This window comes from Notechis scutatus, chromosome Z (genome assembly GCF_049901735.1).
Source record: "Notechis scutatus isolate UNSWTSFEM ecotype Mainland chromosome Z, rNotScu1.2, whole genome shotgun sequence".
NCBI classification, from domain to species: Eukaryota; Metazoa; Chordata; class Lepidosauria; order Squamata; family Elapidae; genus Notechis; species Notechis scutatus.
In genome coordinates this window covers 136874654-136892827 of record NC_142025.1, presented here as the reverse complement: position 1 = coordinate 136892827, position 18174 = coordinate 136874654, and the positions used below count along the sequence as shown (strand labels likewise).

General features: G+C 41.0%; 1 protein-coding gene and 1 long non-coding RNA gene across 5 annotated transcripts in view; one reads left to right on the top strand and one right to left on the bottom strand.

Moving 5' to 3' along the window:
• Positions 1-457: 457 nt before the first annotated feature.
• On the bottom strand, positions 458-4799 carry LOC148129322 (uncharacterized). Its single transcript, XR_015745977.1, has 3 exons — positions 4665-4799; positions 2458-3327; positions 458-532 (listed from the first exon to the last, which is right to left on the bottom strand). It is a non-coding gene; the product is annotated as an uncharacterized LOC148129322 (long non-coding RNA).
• A 107-nt stretch (positions 4800-4906) lies between these two features.
• BRSK1 (BR serine/threonine kinase 1) overlaps positions 4907-18174 on the top strand; it is a 60045-nt gene continuing 46777 nt past the window's right edge. For all 4 annotated transcript variants that reach the window (XM_087947521.1, XM_087947523.1, XM_026677593.2 and 1 more), the window contains exon 1: positions 4907-5383. In XM_087947521.1, the coding sequence (XP_087803647.1) occupies positions 5327-5383 (57 nt within the window). In that variant the 5' untranslated portion in view covers positions 4907-5326. The remainder of the gene's footprint in view (positions 5384-18174) is intronic.

Here is an 18174-nt window from a genome sequence, read left to right as displayed (position 1 = left end):
CTTACTGTCTGTCATTGTGTGCTGGCTGTAACTGTGTGCTACTGTAACTGTGTGCTGCTGCGACTAACTGTGATTACTGACTGTGAATGCCTGTGACTGAACTGTTATTGTTTGCTACTGTTTGCTGATTACTGCGTAATTCTACTGAATATCCAGCGTTTGTTTCTCTGGAGAGTGAAACCGGAGGAGGAGAAGATATCTTTATCGGCTGATAAAGATATTGCAAGGACTCTTAACTTGGACTATACTAGTGAGTCTTACTGGATGGAAATACTGTGAATGACTTAATGGACTGAATGACAATGCTTAAACTCTAACTGGATTAAAAACTATTTAAACTACAAACAGTGTTTGTGTTCAGTGTGTGTATACTCTGGGGCCCTTCCGCTCTCCTTTGGCTGCCTGGCTTGACTACTGCTGCAATACTCTGCTAGGGGTTAATCCTCAAACCCTAACACAGATGCTGGGCGACTGGCACATATTTATGATTGCTGCAGTATTCCAAGGTCATGTGATCAACTTTTGCAATTTTCTAATAAGCAAAAACAGTGGGGAAACCAGATTCACTTAAAAACTTTGTTACTAACTTAACAACTGCTGTGATTCACTAAACAAATGTGGTAAAAAAAAGTTGTAAAATGGACCAAAACTCACTTAACAAATTTCTCACATAACAACATAAATTTTGGCGCTCAATTGTGGTCCTAAATTGAGGATTACCTATACCAGTTAACATTAACAAACTTTCTCTTACAAAAGACAAACTCCAGACATCCTGTCCTATCAGTTTAGGGATGTTAAAAGCTATCAATTAATCCATAAACAGTTTTCTACATCACAGCCTGAAATGGTTTAATCATTAAAAAAAGAGAAAAATAAGTCAAAGTAAAATGCAAAATAAGCCTGTTAGTTAGCAAATATAACAATACTACGAAGTCTATGTTGTGTGGTACTACAAAGTCCATGTTGTGTGACCCTCACTGCAGAGCCTGTGCAAGAACAGTGTGTGCTCTCACGTAGTTTGGGGAGAAAGCACATAGTCATGGAAGAGCATTCTCTGAAACTGTTTGAAGAACCAAGGCCTTGTGCAATTCGGAGCCATCACGAGTAGGCCGCAGGGGCTTGTCAGAAGGCGGACACCACCTAAAGGTAAGCGATACATAGCAGATCCTGGGGAGCACTGGGTTTGAAGATCTCAAGTTGGAATTAGGAAAGTTGTTAAAGGAATGGCTGAGGCGGAAAGTTGCAGCTGCGATGAGTGTAACAAGACCAGTAATGAATGGTGGGACATATTGTTGTCCTCAAATCAGGTCTGAGGCTGGGGCTGAAGCCAATGGAGAATACCAGACACAAGGAGCAGGTTTTGTTTCCTTTTATTGAAGCGCTCCAAGAAAAGGGGTCTTGGCTAGAAAATAGAATTAAGGAACCCCAAACAATAGAATTAAGAAAGCATTATACATTTTCACTAAAGCAAAAGGCAGGGTATATAAAACAATCTAATAAACATTTTAGTAATGATATAACTATTGTCCTATTGGTCTCCAGCCATCCCTATTCCTAGCCTTGGCTAATGAGTGCTCCAGGAGTTATTTAATACACATTATATTTGCTCCAGACCATCTCTATTCCTAATTTCTAGCTGAGGTCTGCAAGATGTCTAACTCTTTGTTACAGCTTTCTGGCCACTTAGAATTGAAGTGTTACATATGCATATTCCCTGTGTTTCCTTTTAGCAGACAGCCCATAAGCAACAAGAAAGTTACAAGAAATGTACAAGTTAGAAGGACACCTTGGAAGGATGCTAGCTAGCTAAGGGGCATGTAGATATATAACTTTGGTGACCTCATGATAATAGTAAATCACTTTTGGTGAGAAAGCTTATTAGCATATGCATGAAATGTGTGAAGAAGGAGGTAAAGCAGGAGAAACCAACCAAAAGAAACATGCGTCAAGGAACCAATGATTGATTCTTAGGGTGTTAACTTCCTTAATCATAGCTGTATAAAATTTGTATTTGTGAATTGTTCAAAGATCTTGGCTCCTTTAACTGCTAAGACCCTTTTGCTGAAGGACTCCAATAAAAGAAGCTAAAAATGCCATTCCTTGTGTCTGGTGGTCTTTATTGGCTTTGGTGCCAGGCTAGGATCCATTTTGGGAACAACAGGTTGTGGGGGCAATTGTGTATGCACCTTATGGAACAGCACAAGACAGCCTTTTTATGTGTAGCAATGGCGCTAGGCCAGAAGTCGAGGCCTGGGCCTCAACTTCAGGCCCAGTCTCAGTGCTATTGCCAAGTGCCACTATTCAGGGTGACCTACATGTGGGGCAATAGAAAATCATTTCTCGTGTGTGTGTGTGTGTGTGAGAGAGAGAGAGAGAGAGAGAGAGAGAGGTCAGGAGAGTCAAATTAGGAATTTTGTGAATTTTTGACACACCAAGCCCAAAAGGTTCACTTACATTTTGCAGTATGGAAAAGGCCTCACAGCCAATCTGCATTTTGGTGCTGCATCTCCGAGAATCTCACTTCTGATCTCCTCAGGCAAAATATATACAAAGTTATATTCACGTGTGGAGCAATTACAAACGTTTCTCTTATGCTGATACAGAAATATGCCTCAAAATCATATGCAGAAATGATATTTCTGTTGAGACTCAGAGCAATTTATTAATTTCCCTGCCTACCCGTCCAACGTCACCTTTGATTTTAAAATCAGGATACTGAAAATAAATTGCTTGTCAGGAATGCATTTCATCTTTTCTGTCCCATGTCTGCACAGAGTTTGCAATGTTATTTTTAGCAAGAGTTTCTTGTTTAATTGTCTAATTTATTTTCCCTGTTCATTCCCACTTCCTTTTCTACTCCTGTTATTTCCATGAATGAAAAGCTTTGTTTGAAACCTTCTCAGAAATCAATTTGTTGAATCTCTGAAAAAAGTCATAGCTATTGATAATAACCCCAAAGTGGCAAAGTTTTCCAGGAATTACATTTTACTCTATTCCAATTGCATTCTGTTTTCTCTGTCTCTTTTAACTCATTATGAATTCATCCATTGTCCATGGCTGGGAATTTTTAGAGATATCAACTTAGTAAAAACAGAGGATATCAGGCTGAGAAAGACTGTTTTGTTCTACACGTAGTCCTTGACTTATAACAGTTCATTTATTGACCATTCAAAGTTACAATGACACTGAAAAAAGTAACATATGACCATTTTTCACACTTAACTGTTGCAGCATCCTCATGGTCACATTTGGATGCTTGACAACTGATTCATATTTATGATGGTTGCAGTATCCCAGACTCATATGATTCCTTTTTGTGACTTTCTGATAAGTAAAGTCAATGGGGAAGCCAGATTAACTTAACAACCATGTTACTAATTTAAGAACTGCAGCGATTCACTTAATAAATACGCTAAGAAAAGTCATAAAATGGGACAAAATTCACTTAACAAATTTCTCACTTAGCAACATAAATTCTGGGCTCAATTGTGATCGTAGGTCAAGGATTAACTATTCACCCATGAAGATCTGTGGTTTGCATTCCTCTTTCAACATTGCAATTATAAGGAAGAACTGGGTAATCTCTGATCTCTGCCCAAAACCAAAACAGCAAGAAGGAAAAAGCAAGGAAAAGCATAATTAGTCTCCAGCTGTGGTAGCAGTGCTTTTCAGTTGGGTTGCAAGTTAAAACCAAAGGGAGTTATAACAGAAATATGGTTTTTTCCCTCTTTTTCTGACTGAGAATAGAACCCCATTCTGGAGCAATAAGGCCTCTTCAAGATATTCTGCTGCAGTTGTGTGAGAGCTTTAGGCTTCAAATGTATTTTTTTCTTGTAGGTTTCCACCAAGTCATGTTTTATGTCTGATAGACCATTAGATTATGTTTTCAGGGTTTTTTGTTTTGTTTTTGGCAACCATGCAGAAATATTGTAATACATCATTGCTTAAATCCTTCAGATTGTTTTTTGTAGTTCTCAAGCTAAAATTTCCTCATGATGTTCCCTCCAAACATTAACAGCTTAGCCTTTCGTGGTCAGCTAAAGTTAACTGCAATTGTTCACCTATCCGAGCGTGCAGTTTATAAAAGTATGGATCTAAACACCAACTATAACCTACTTAGAAGCCAGAAGGGAAAGGCTTTGCTTTAATTTTATTATTATCAAATAATTGATCCTCTATGAAAGCCTTTCCACTGAAGGACATGGACTGCAATATATCCTCTTGGTCCAATGCAGGTTGGCAGAAAGACAATTTTTCTATTTCCTATTCTAGACCAAGACAAAATGACTGGATCAAACTTTTATGCCTAAAGGAAGACTGGGATCTGGGTCTTCCCATTCTTACCTCAGCATCCTAACACTAAACCATATTGGATCTCAGTTTGTTTATATAGAAGAGATTATATGACATAAACAAAAAGTAAAAGATCTTGCAGCTTTCTCTCTCACACATTTTTTCTCTCCCTCCCCACCTTCCATCTGTGAGCACACCTGATTTCTTGCAAAGGGCAATCCCTCTGTCTACAAGGACACAAACACACAAACACTGCCACCCCCTTAAAAATCAGCATCCATCTCTCCCTTGCAAAAACTCATTACATATTTGTGGGCATTTGTGCCCACACCCATATAAAAGCTTACATGCGTACAATATTCCCCTACCAGAACAGGAACTTGCAATCTGCAGCTGAGTACCCTGCTTCCTTCCCATGCTCCTCATCCAGGGCTCCCAACCTTCACTGAATCCTCCCACCCCGCAGCCTCACGTATCCCGTCAGAAACCTTTCCCCACTCCCTTTCTCCATCCCAACCCCGCCCCTTCATCCCCACCCCTTCCCCCCTGCCTGGGGAGGAGGCGCTGCCTTTGTTCCGCCAAGGGTTAACCTGGATTGTGTCTGTCACCCAGTTGCCCGGATGCTGATGTAAGGGGAGAGCTCGAGAGATCCCTTCAGATTGCAGTGAGAGGAGGCGAAGGACCAGCCCGGGAGAAGAGCCTCGCCAGGAACATCCTTCATCCACAGCATCGGCTGGACCAGCTGAATGATGCTGGTACCCGGGCTGTAGCATTCCTCCTCCTCCTCCTCTACCCTCCCTTTCCTGATGCCGAGAGCATCCCCCTCCTACTAAACCCATCAGGATGCCGGCCTTGGTATTGTCCCTATAGGGGGGCGCTGGGGGGGCCTTGCCTCGCCTTGCTGTACCCCTTCCCATCCCACCACCTCCTGTTTCTGATTGTTGCTCAGAAGGGCGACAAACAAAAGCCATGTCCGGTGGCAAAGAAGCAGGTGGGGTCCACCTCTACCAGTCGCAACAGAGCCAGCAACATGCTCAGTATGTGGGGCCCTATCGGCTGGAGAAGACTCTGGGGAAAGGGCAGACCGGTGAGTCTCTGGCAGATTTGGAAGCGAGGGTCAGGAAAGAGAGCACCAGTTCCATGGGGTGGGCATGGTATGAGTAGCTCAACAGCTGAAAAAAATTGCCTTCATCTTGGCCTCGGATGTATCTAAAGACAGAGGCGAATGAAGGAACATCTGGGGTGTTTTGACCAAACGGTCCAGGTTAATTTGGCCTGTTGGGAGGAATAAAAATGTGAGGCTGTAGGTGAGTGGAACTGTTGATCCTATGGCAGCCTAAAGGTGGGATTGAAAGGGCGGGGGGAGCGTAGGGCTCCACTGGAAATTCATTTGGGGTTTGTGGGGTGAAGGTGTTAAGAGAAGGTTCCTTTCCTAGAGGTTTTTTGGGGAAAGGGAAGTAAATGGGTACTCTGCTTAGGGCAAACAGCTTTTTGGTAGGTAGGTAGGCATGGGGTGGGGTTTGGGGGATATCACTGGAGATGTTGAGGTGCTGGGAGGGGGCTCGCAGGAGAGAGATAATGTTAATCTTATTTGTGCTGGAGTGTAGTTAGAGGAGAGCATCCAATATTTCCCCTGTTCAAGTGTATTTGGCATGCTCATAACCTGCAAGAAATAACATTGTAATAGTAAAAGAAAGCATAGGTTTTTAAAAGGCCACAACTATATTACTACTTAGCTGGAAGTGTCATTAGATTTCCTCGAAGACACAGTGTGTACATAGTCACAGAGAGATGTATGTTCTATGTCTTTGTAAGAGGGGTATGTGTGTGTGTGTGTGTGTGTGTGTGTGTAGCATAACCACTTAAACAGAGAAGGGAAGGTAAGCCATGGATTTCATGGTTGGGTCACTTTTAAGCCTGCTTTCCAGGCTGCTTTGCCAGGCAATTGGGGCCTGAAGGAGAAGGTGTCAGAAGTGCAGCTGATGCTTTAAAAAAAACAAACCAAAAAATCATTGCTGCAATGACCAGGCTTGGTTGGGGAGGAAGAAAAACCCAAAAACGGGGAAGGAGAACCCAGCACGCAGATCTAGGCTAGAAAAATAATGGATGTGGACCTAGACATCCCGATCTGTTTGCTCTCCATCTCTGTCCTGTGGGGACTCTGGATCTAAGGACTGAAACTAGGGGTGGTGAAGACTGTTGTGGGAAGGCCTGTACATTTCTCTCCCTCCACCACCTCTTCTCCTGCTGCAGCACTCCGTATGAATGGAACAGGGATTTTTTTCTTTTTTAAAAAAAAAAAAAAACTCTGCAGGGATGCTGATTCGACTGTGCGGTTTATACGATGGGCTTGGTTGCGAGAGCAACTGCTTAAATAAATGCCTGAGAATGGGTTTTATGGAAATCTGTCTTCTGTAGTTCCTTGTCTTCTTTCCCGGTCAAGCACTAGAGGGAAGACTGAAAGTGGGGGTGGAATCTATCCATCTCTCTGCAATGATGCAGGAAAACTCAGACCACAGGCCTCTCTCCCCGTCCTTTAATTTTTGTGTGTCTGTGGGTAGAATGAGCTTTGAGGCTTCAAAGGACGGGGGGAGGTGGATTTCTGCAGTGGCCAAAAAAAAAAGAAAAAGAAGAAGACATCCTGTCTTTAGAAGGGGCCAGGATACGTTTGCGTATTTGCCAGCGTATATGTGTGTATGCATGTTTGGGAGTTGTTATCCTCCCCCCCCCCCCAGCCCCGAATCGTTATAATAAAAATCTGGAGCAGGTGGATAAAAGAAACAGAAGAGGCAGCAGGCAATAAGGAAGGGCCAATTTTGCTGAATAATCATTTCTTGACTGTGGCGGCAGGCAGTTTATACAAAGATGATTCAAGAATATTCCTATGAATGGACAGATGGATGGATGTTGTTCTTGGCCTGGAGATGATGGGGAGCGGTGGGGGGGGGGGGCAGGGGTAGAGACCAGGTTGTTTCTAATAGCCCAGAAACTGGGAAGCAATTGGGGAACATAGTAGGGCAAATGGATGCCTCGTCCAGAGAACAGAGAACTTAGGTTCTTTTATCTCTGATGGTATTGGCATGGATTCCCACCTATTTATTTCCATGTCTTAAGGAGTTGAATATTCGGTAGGGAAGAAGATGGATAGGCAATAAGTGAAGCTCGCAAACAAGAGACATGCCCAAGGTCATCAAGGAACTCTTGGTAGCAGAGATACAAATAAACAGTGGTAGATATTTCAGTGTCTCCATGATGACCCTGTTTAGTTTTGTTTTTCAATCCGTAGCCAAGCTAAGCTGGGATGGTCCAGCTGGACCTGGGGTGTATGATGAATGGCCTGTCAGCTTGCGCAATGAAGAATCATTCAGATATGGAGAAAACCCGTTTTGCAAACTTTGCAAAAGAATCTGTGTATGATATGGGTGGTAAGCATGGCTACGCTGAAAAAGTTTGTTCTAAAATTATGGAAATATTCCAATAGTAACCAGAAACCTCACCTTTTTTTTTGCAATTAGAATCCCTTAAGCAGGTTTGTTGCATGCAGGGATGCAGCTGGTAGCTTACTGATCTTGGATTTAGGAAATCTATCAGTTATGAAACCGCAGTAGATGAGATTGCTATGGAAGTCAGTCACATTTCAGTCCTATTGAAATCAGTGGGAGCCCATGTTATTAGTTACTTCACTTTTTAGTACTTTAGAGAAAGCAATAGACCAGGTTGTTAGCCTTTGTCATACCCATGTCACATACAGCATTCCTAGCAATGATAAGGATTATAGAGTTAGGGCTCATACTTACCAATCTATCACAAGTGCAACAAATCTTAAATTAAACTTATCCTGAGCATGCTTAAGTTGTTCTGTGTAAGCTAGGATCTTTAATTAAAACATTACTTTACAAGCCAACATATTGCCATATCCACAAGCATGAACTGAAAACACACACTTGGGGGTGCCAACAACATGCAAAATGTTGTCAGTTCTGGATTTCATCAGAACTAAAGCATGAATGATGATACTGGAGCAGAACAAGTGGATATGTATCAGGAAAATTTGGTGGTCTAAGGCAGGGGTCCCCAACCACCGGTCCGGGGACCGGTACCGGTCCGCGGAACAACTCCTACCGGGGTTGCTGGAGCCGCCATCTTTTTTCATGAAAAAGTGCTTCCAGTGAGCTTTTCCGGGTAGAAAGCTCACCGAAGCACGTTTTCATCAAAAAAGATGGCGGCGCCAGCGCTTCCGGTGAGCTTTTCCGGTAGAAAGCTCACCGGAAGCACTTTTTCATCAAAAAAAGATGGCAGCGCCCAGCTGATGCCGGTACCGGGCCGCGGCGCCCAGCTGATGCCGGTACCGGGCCGCGGAGTCAAAAAGGTTGGGGATCACTGGTCTAAGGGATATTTGCTAGATGTGGTTTTGAAATTCTTTGTTCCTGACTCCAACCTAGAAGTAAAATTTATTTCTTGCACAGAATATGCTTCCCAGCTATGGTTATTTCCCATGGATATTTAAGCTATATGTGTATGTTCACGTGCTTTGGAAAAAAATAATAATGACCAAGTTAGGTCCCTCTTATTTATAAATTTAGGTTGGAGAGACACTAATAAAGCTCTAAGTCTTCGTGTTAGGAAACTTTTTTTTTTTTTTGCCCTAAAAATAGAACATGGAGATTTATTTACTATCCTCAAACTTTTGTTAAAATTTGATAAGGTTACTTAAAGATATTTAAATGGGAATCTATCATATGGGAAAATGGCCGAATTAGCTCACTGATTTTTTTTTGAGATATACTCTGTACCTAGTAAGAATCTATGGAGATTCTCAATCATCCAAGTCATGGTTGTCCCAAAAGTGCTTTTCAAAAGGCAACTGGACACATTTCACTTCTCATCCAACAAGCTGACAGAACTGAAGAAGCTTCTTGGATGAGAAGTGAAACGTTTTCAAGAAAAAAATAAAAGTTCAGTTGCTTTTTAAAAAAACACTTTGGGGACATACAACTAAATAGTCTCTTAACTTTTATTATTTATTTATTTAAGATATTTATGTGGTTGCTTATCATAAAACTGGATTCCAAGAGGTCACACGGCTGTTATATAAAACAATATCGAACAAAGAATAAAATCAAATGGACAAAAACCCCTCAATAAAATTAGTCTTAATTTTCCTTCCATCAGTGTTTGCGGGAAATATATTGTTTGACTCACCATAAAATGTTCTGATTTGTTCTATTGATATATTTATTTGTTATATCCCATGTTTCCTATAGGAGCTATGGTCCTCTTTTACCTCTTTATTTTACTTTCTCTACAACACTGTCAAGATATCTTAAACTAGGATGATACCTGGCCTGAGTCAGCAATTAACTTCATCCTGGGGGTCTCACCTCTAAGTCCTATGAATCCTATTCCACCACTTTTGATTTACATCTTGCCTTTCAATCATAAGACCTTCAAGGTGGCATTTATAAGGTCATCCTTTATCCTTTTCCTCACAGCGACAACTGTATAAAGTAGATTGTGCTAAGAAAAAGTGGACCCTGTAGTTCCCCATTGCCCACTGAGTCTATTGGGTGATGGAGGATTTCAGACTGAACCTCCATGCTCCCAATCTAATCCTCTTATACCAGTCTGAAGTCTGGTTCTCTGTGTAACCAGCCTTGCAAATAATCTCACCAATATTATGTCACAAAATATATCAAGTCATGGAGTCCGATCTGCTAGGAATAGCCATTTTCCCCCCACTGTATCTCCTTCTGGCAAATTGCAATCTGCCCCCCACCTTCCTTTCCTCTGATTGCCTCTTGGAGAGGATGCTGGCATGTGGGTAGCTCAGAATTGATAAAGGAGAATATCTGTACCTCAGGGTTGAAATTGGGGTCCTTGGGGCTCTTCGAGCTTGATTATTTTCTTGCAGATGTTTCATTACCCAAACTAGTTAGAAAACAACCAAGCTCTGAGAGCACCACCTCATAGCCCAATTATGCAATGAAGTTCAATTCCCACCATCCCAGGAGATACTCCAATACACCCAGCTACAAGGATGGGGAAAGCTAAGATTATAAAGATATCCTCAAGCTAAACTCTGATGACTTCATCAAGACAACCTTGTTATAGGACATGATTATCACTAGTTGTTTTGTTATGGTTGTTTTTACTTCCAAATGTCATTTATATTCCTGATAATCCCTGTAATTTCCCATCCAAGTACTAACTAAATCCAAGCCTGCTTAATTCCAGGTGCTTTTATAGGGACAGGATTTTATTAGGCCAACAGAAGTTGTATAAAATCCCTACAAACATTTGTTCTTCAAGTGTTTCAGTCCATTTTTGGCTGATTTGGGGGCCACTATATTACTAAATATAGGCTAGACGGAGTGATGGAAAGCCTAGAGATACCTAAATTGGGCTTAAAGTGTTCTTAGGACTCAAACTTGCTAAGAAGACAAATTCAGAAAATGGTGGTACATTTTGTTTTCCAAGGGATCAATTCCATCTGTTAAGTGAAAGTCATTTGATAAAATCAGTTAAAGTTAATTCTCACATGGTCAAAAGTAAATTACAGTATCTAACACTAAATCAGACTGTTACCAAAACAAATAACAGATGGAAACTATATATCCCACCCCAAAAGAATTGCTTCTATGTAAAGTAGGTGGGAGGAACAGCACAATATATTTGATTGTTATAAATAAAAGTCATTTAGTAGAATTCGTATTATGGCTTCTTATCTTTTGATAAACTTTGTATCAGAAGTTATTAAAAGTTTCTCAGGTTCCCTAGAAACCCTCTCTGAGCAAAGCCAACACATTATGGTTAACAAGAACCCAAATAGTAATAAGTCTGTAATGAATATAGGAAATAAAACTAACAGATGTTACCAAACATTGAAAATTTTTCTCTATATAAATGCATGGTCATGAATGCTAAGGCATCATATAGAAGCCCCCTTATTTCTTACACTGCAGGACTAAGACAGCAAATGGCAAATTTAAAATATGCATTTACTTCTCATTTTCATTTGGTTTGGTTTGGTTTGAGAAATCCTGAGAAAAATTTCCTGAGCAAATACGAATGTACATATAATTTAGTAGAGCCAGGTTAATGTTGTAGAGATGTTCTCCAACAAGATACTGATCCTCTCCCCACTCCTCCCATAAAATATACAAGCAGTCCTCAACTTATGACCACAATTGAGCCCAAAATTTCTGATGTTAAGTGAGACATTTGTTAACTGAGTTTTGCCAGATTTTACAACCTTCCTTGCCTCAGTTGTAAAGTGAATTACTGTAATCGATAATTTAGTAACCCTGCTGTTAAGTGAATCTGGCTTCCCCATAGACTTTGCTTGCTAGGAGGTCACAAAAGGGGATCGATCACATAACCTCCTTGGGACACAGCAACGGTCGTAAGTATGAACCAGTTGCCAAGCATCTGAATTTTGATCAAATGATCATGGGGATGCTGCGAAGGTTATAACTGTGAAAAATGGTCATGTCACTTTTTTCAATGCCGTTGTAACTTTGAACGGTCACTAAATGAACTGTTGTAAATCGAGGACTACCTGTAATTTCAACTATTTTTTAAAAAAAACTTGTTACCATCTTTGAAGAAGTTGCTTTGGAAGTAGCATACATTTCCATCATAAACATTTTCCAAACTCAGGTTCCCAGAATCATTGCAGTTGATTAGTGCCAATGTTGGAAACTTATCTCTTCACATGGCAAACAGAATTAAAAATGCAACCATGAGAGAGAAGAGACCCATGGCTTCGGACAGGGCAAATCCCAGAATACATCTTCTGTTTCAGAGAAGGATGCCTGGCATAACCAATGAATAGATACCTAAGATTTAAAAAAGGTAAAGGAGTCCCTGCAGATTTTTACTCCACTAGTCATTGCTCATTTCCGTTTCAAGGCCATTGAGCCAGCGCTGACCGAAGATGTATCTGCAGTCATGTGGCCATCAGGATGTCATGGAGCACTGCAGGGGTGGGATTCTACAGGTTCGCACCTATTCACTAGAACCGGTTGTTAACATTCTAATCAGTTCGGAGAACCAGTTGTTAGAAGAAATTACTGGCCTAATCCTGTAAGGAAGGCAGGAAGGAAACATTCTGGTGTTGCTTACAGAAATTACCTCTCTGTTAACCCTTATTACATTCTTGGCAGGACTAGACTTCCTGTCTCAGGAACATCTCTGGAGTTTTTTCCCCCTCCTTTCTGGTACTTTGCTTATGTGGAGTGACCATTCAAAGTTACAATGGCACTGAAAAAAGTGACATTTTTCACACTTACAACTGTTGCAGCATCCCCACAGTCATGAGAGGCTAGGCGAGGAGATGCATGCCTTGATGTGAGTGATGTTGAGTTGGCCACGCCCAGCCAGTCATATGCCCACCAAGCCATGCCCACCAACTAAGCCACGCCCACAGAACTGGTTGTTAAAAAAATTGAATCCCACCCCTGGAGCACTGTTACCACTGTTACCAAAGTGGTACCTATTTATCTACTTGCATTTGCATGCTTTCAAACTGCTAGGTTGACAGGAGCTGGGGCAAGGATGGGAACTCACCCTGTCGAGTGGCACTTGGGTCTCAAACCTGGACTGCCGGTTTCCAGCCAGTGTCTTAATCTCTGAGTGACCATGATTCCTAAAGACACTTTCAATACCACCGCCAGAAGAGCCCCTCCTCTTATCAGACACCCGCATTAATAAATTTGGCAGTGGTGTCAATCTCCCTGTTGAGAGCACTAGGAGGAGGACGAAGCATTAGGTATGATCGCCCTCTTGAATTATTGAAAAAATAAATAAATGGGATATCAATAAATAGAATTATAGCAATAAAACCATAACAGTAAGAGTAATTCTTTGGAACGCCTTTAGTGCTTGCTGACTGAGTTTGGTGCATGCAAACATGGTTGCTGCTAATGCTGTACTGCTGGGAGAGCAAGGGGCCACTGCAACTCTGCAATTCTTAGGAATCCGGGGCTATTCCTGGTAGTTTGGGGATGGTGACGGAAGCAGCAGCTTTCCACCTAAGTGAGTACAGCTGTACAGGTAAAAAAAACATATATACATACATACATACATACATACATACATACATACATACATACATTTATGTATATGTACCGTGTTTCTCATATAATAAGGCCGGGTCTTATTTTTTTTTGAGCCCCCAAAAAATGGCTAGGCCATCTTTTCGGGGGGTGACTTAATTCCCCCCCCCTTGCATCTTTGGGCGGGCGGGCGGCGATGGCTTGGATGTTGACCTCGGCGTTGGTGGGGCACTTCGTATCGGGGTCAACGCAGGCAGCACCATATCCGGTGTGCAACAAAAGTACTTCCTAACAGCAAGCCCCCACCATTCCCCCATTTCGCATGTTTTAATATAGGCCTTAATTTGGGGGGAGGGGCTTAATTTCATTTCATGCCTATAAAACATGCTGGGACTTCCTATTGGGGGAGGCCATATTGTTGGAAAAACAGGGTATATGTATATATAATCTATTAATAATACATTGAAAGACAAATAAGTTTTTCTGGGGTTTTTGAATAAAACAGCTAATATCTCTTTTAATTAACACAGTTCTGTAACAAGCAATAAAAGAAAAATTAATACAGAACCATGCATCAGAATTTGCAAAGTGATCCTTAGCAAGAAAGATAAGGGAGTTACAAAGATGAGCTTGTTTAAATTGATTAAATATTGAAAACTACGTTAATGGGATCTTGACCCCTTTCCTCTCTTTTCGGGTTTCATTAATAATATAGGTGGCCTTCATTATTTGTGGTGGCTCTGCTCCAGACTAACAACCATAGAACATAAAACCATAGATCATGAGATTGAAAAAACATCTTATGGGCAGGGACACCTGCCATTTTTTACACATGCAGAAAATACACAAAAACTCATCTGACCACATCCTCTAAACACAACTCTGCCAAAACCCATTGCTGCATGAAACACTTTACCACTTGTTTAATTTTTTTATTTTACAATATTTTTAGCCTGCCTCCATCCAAAGTCAACTGCAAATATGCAAGGCTGATGAAGACTGCGTATCCTAATAAAAAGATAAATATTTAATCCAGCCTCATCTTCCAACCTTATGGATGTGATAGCACCCTAATTTCCCCACATGCCAATGGTTGGGGAATCTGAGAACTATAATCCAAAATTTGTTTGGAAGGGGAGGCTGTTTAATGTGTTTACTTATGAAGACAGCAAAAAGCGCCAAAAGAATATTTAGGAAAAAAAGCCCTTTCTGTCCTGATATTTGATTCTATGACCATTGCCTACAATAGCAATAGGATCATTGTCAAGCATTAAAAATTAAGCCCTCCCTTTATTTAAGCTTAAATTACATGTAGGGTGGAGGGCGGGTTTGGCTGTGGCATGGAAGTGGATTGACATTGCTTTATTCAAATGTTTTTTTTTAAATCTTCTTCTTTTGGTCCACAGTCCTGGGGTTCCCAGCTGGATCTTACTCTGCTTAATGTTTTGGGATCATCCATTTTTGGGCCAACACTTGCCACCTGCAGTACACATACGAGGAGCAAACTAAAAGGACTCATAAGTTACTTTTGAGTGTAATCATCTGTTTTTCTGTTCTGACTTTTCTGCACTGGTTCCTCGCATCTTTCACCCTCCATATTGCAAAATTTCTGACCTTGGGCCAGCCAACTCTGAGATACGTAATTCACTGTCACCCTTGATCCTCCTTTCCACTCCCCACACCCAGGGGTGGGATTCAAATTTTTAACAACCGGTTCTATGGGCATGGCTTAGTTGGTGGGCGTGGCTTGGTGGTCATGTGACTGGGTGGACATGGCTTGGTGGTCATGTGAGTGGCTGGGCGTGGCCAACTCAACATCACTCACATCGAGGCACGCATCTCCTTGCATGGCCTCTCGTGACTGTGGGGATGCTGCAACAGTGATAAGTGTGAAAAATGGTCATAAGTCACTTTTTTCAGTGCCATTGTAACTTTGAATGGTCAATCCACACAACCAAAGTACTAGCAAAGGAGGGGGAAAAAACTCCGGAGAAGCTCTGGAGACAGGAAGTCTAGTCCTGCCAAGAATGTAATAAGGGTTAATGGAGAGGCAGTTTTTGTAAGCAACACCAGAATGTTTCCTTCCTGCCTTCCTTACAGGATTAGGCCAGTAATTTCTTCTAACAACCGGTTCTCCAAACTGCTTAGAATGTTAACAACCGGTTCTAGAGAATAAGTGTGAACTAGTAGAATCCCACCCCTGGTTGGACTAGAAGACCTCCAAGGTCCCTTCCAACTCTGTTATTCTGTCTCTAGGTCAATATTTTTCAAAGTTGGTGGATGTGGGAGGGAGAGTATTATTGTTTTTACTGTTTGTATATTGGGTTTTTATTTTTTGTAAGCCTCCCAGAGTCATTGAGAGTAAATGGGTGTCATATACATTATCTTAAATAAGATAAATATTAAATAAATACTTGCCCTGCTAGCTGGGGAATTCTGGGAGTTGAAGTTCACATACCTTAAAGTTGCTAAGGTTGAGAAACATTGCTCTAGGTTAAGGGCACTTGCCCTTCCTTTAGCCTTCCTGTGATTTATCAGGACTGTTTATTTTACACATCACCAAAACAGTCTGAGACCCGATCTGACTAATTTGATAGTACTGGTATGATATATAGATATGACACACTAAGAATAATAAAACCATAGAACTGGAAGAGCTATTTAGTATATTGAGTGCAATCCCCTGCTCAGCACAGAAATACAAATTAAAATGTCCTTAACAATTGGCTGTCTTCTTTTCTCATATACCAGTTATGTTAGACAATTGTCTGTCTGCTTGTCTATCCATTTTTTAATTTGTTAAATTTATTTGCCATCTATCTCACCATGGGGTCCTCTAGGTAGTATGTATTATGATATTGTGTGTGTGGGGGGGAAATAGTGAATGTGGAAATCGATCCTTCCCATTTCTTTATATCCCAATGATGTGAACTTGAACATCAAGGTCAAAGGAGGGCTGTAATTTAGCCAATATTTAAAAAGTTGTTTTTATGGGCTCACTATAAAATTCTGTGTCCTTCAACTGATTCAGTTTTACTACCAATACTACGTATGGAATGTTTTCTAGTTGCCTTTTGGCAAACTGTATTCATTTATTTTTAAGATAAGATTGCTTTTCTTTTCATTATGTTGGTAAACATAGCCATAAAGAGGAATATATCTTCAGAGCTTCAGAAGTCAATGTATGAAATTCTGTTAGGTATTAAATGACATCTTCAGCTCAAATTAAGACAGGGGTCTTCAATCCCCAGTCCGTGGACTGCCACCGGGCCATGGCATGCCAGAAACCAGGCTGTGCAAACAAAGTGAAGCCCCATCCATGGGATGCAGGCAGCATGCGAAACCACGTCCCCTCTGCTCCACAGAAAAACATTTCTACACCAAATCGTCCCCTGGGGCCCAAAAGGTTAGGAGCCACTGAATTAAGATATTCACTTGTTCTTTTCCCAGTAAATGAGTATATATTGGGACATAATTATGTTGCAGCCTTTAGCAGATAATTTATTTTTTGCCCATAGTGATATCAAAGCCATAGTTAGAGGTCTAGCAAGAGAAAAAGTTTGATGGCAGAACTTTTTTTTAACAATTGAAGAAAAAAATAAACTCAGCAATATCAACATAAGTAAAACATATTTAAAAATGGAATGCACGGGTATAAATGCTATCTCAAGATGCTACGTGATGTAATGGCAAGAAAGGAAACCTGGTTGGTCAATTAAGGTATTTCCAATTTCCCTTTCAAGTAGGCTTCAACATTAGAAATGGCCAGGGGTTATGGAGATTAAAGTTGGACATATAGGGAGGATAACGTGGTTGGGAATTATTTGTACAAATCTGAAAAAATACTCAGTTTTGTCAAGGAATACCAACTTAGTGCCATTTAAGTATTGTAGACTACAGGGTCCATTAGTGGAGCCAAAAGATGTAGAAAATGTATACAGTATCAGCTTGCCTTCTGTAAATTTGCCAAGCTGGAGTTATCTTAGTTGTCTATCTGTCAAAAAGATTTGAAGAGACTAAGTGATTTTCTTGGGACCTTGTGTTCGCTGTTTCTTCTACTCCCTAACATTTCCTCCTTCTCCAATTTGGGAGGAGAGAATCTATAAAGAAGGCTTTTACCAGGACAGGTGCAGGCAAACAAGTGCCCTACATTTGTTTTGGACCAACTCCCATCAGCTGCATCTACCAAGATGAAGGATCAAGGATTAGGGAAATTTTAGTTCAAATGTCTACAGTCTGCTGGACTGTCTAATTCTGCTACAGGGATTTACATGGACTCAATTCCAGAAGGAACTGGGTCCCTGCCAACATATACTCATATCCAAGGCCTCTGAGCTTTGTGATGCCAGGGAGTGAATGCATAGTTTGAAAATTGAGACGATGCACAAAACAACCTGGAAGTGAACATCTGTGATGACCCAGGAAAAATGCAATGTGAGCACTTACTATAGATGCCAGTGTATTGAGGGACAAGCTAGATCTATGGGCTGATTCTGCACAAAAAGGAGCAACAGAAAGAGAAGTGAGAAGTATTCCCTCTCCAGGCTAACCCCAAGGTACTCCATTGTGTGGTAATATTGACACTTAACCATAGATCAGCAAACCAGATTTTAGTTTAACATGCGGTGTGAATGCAGCCTACGTAAATGGTACAAGTATATGTTCATACTACAAATGGCTGTATCACAAACATCTAGTTTAACCACAAGATCTCCGGCAGAGATCCAGAAAGGAGCAAGGCCAATAAATAGAAAACGTCTGGTCTGACTTAATTAATATTTCTCTCCAGCTTCATTTGAAGAATGCAAAAATGTATGTGTAC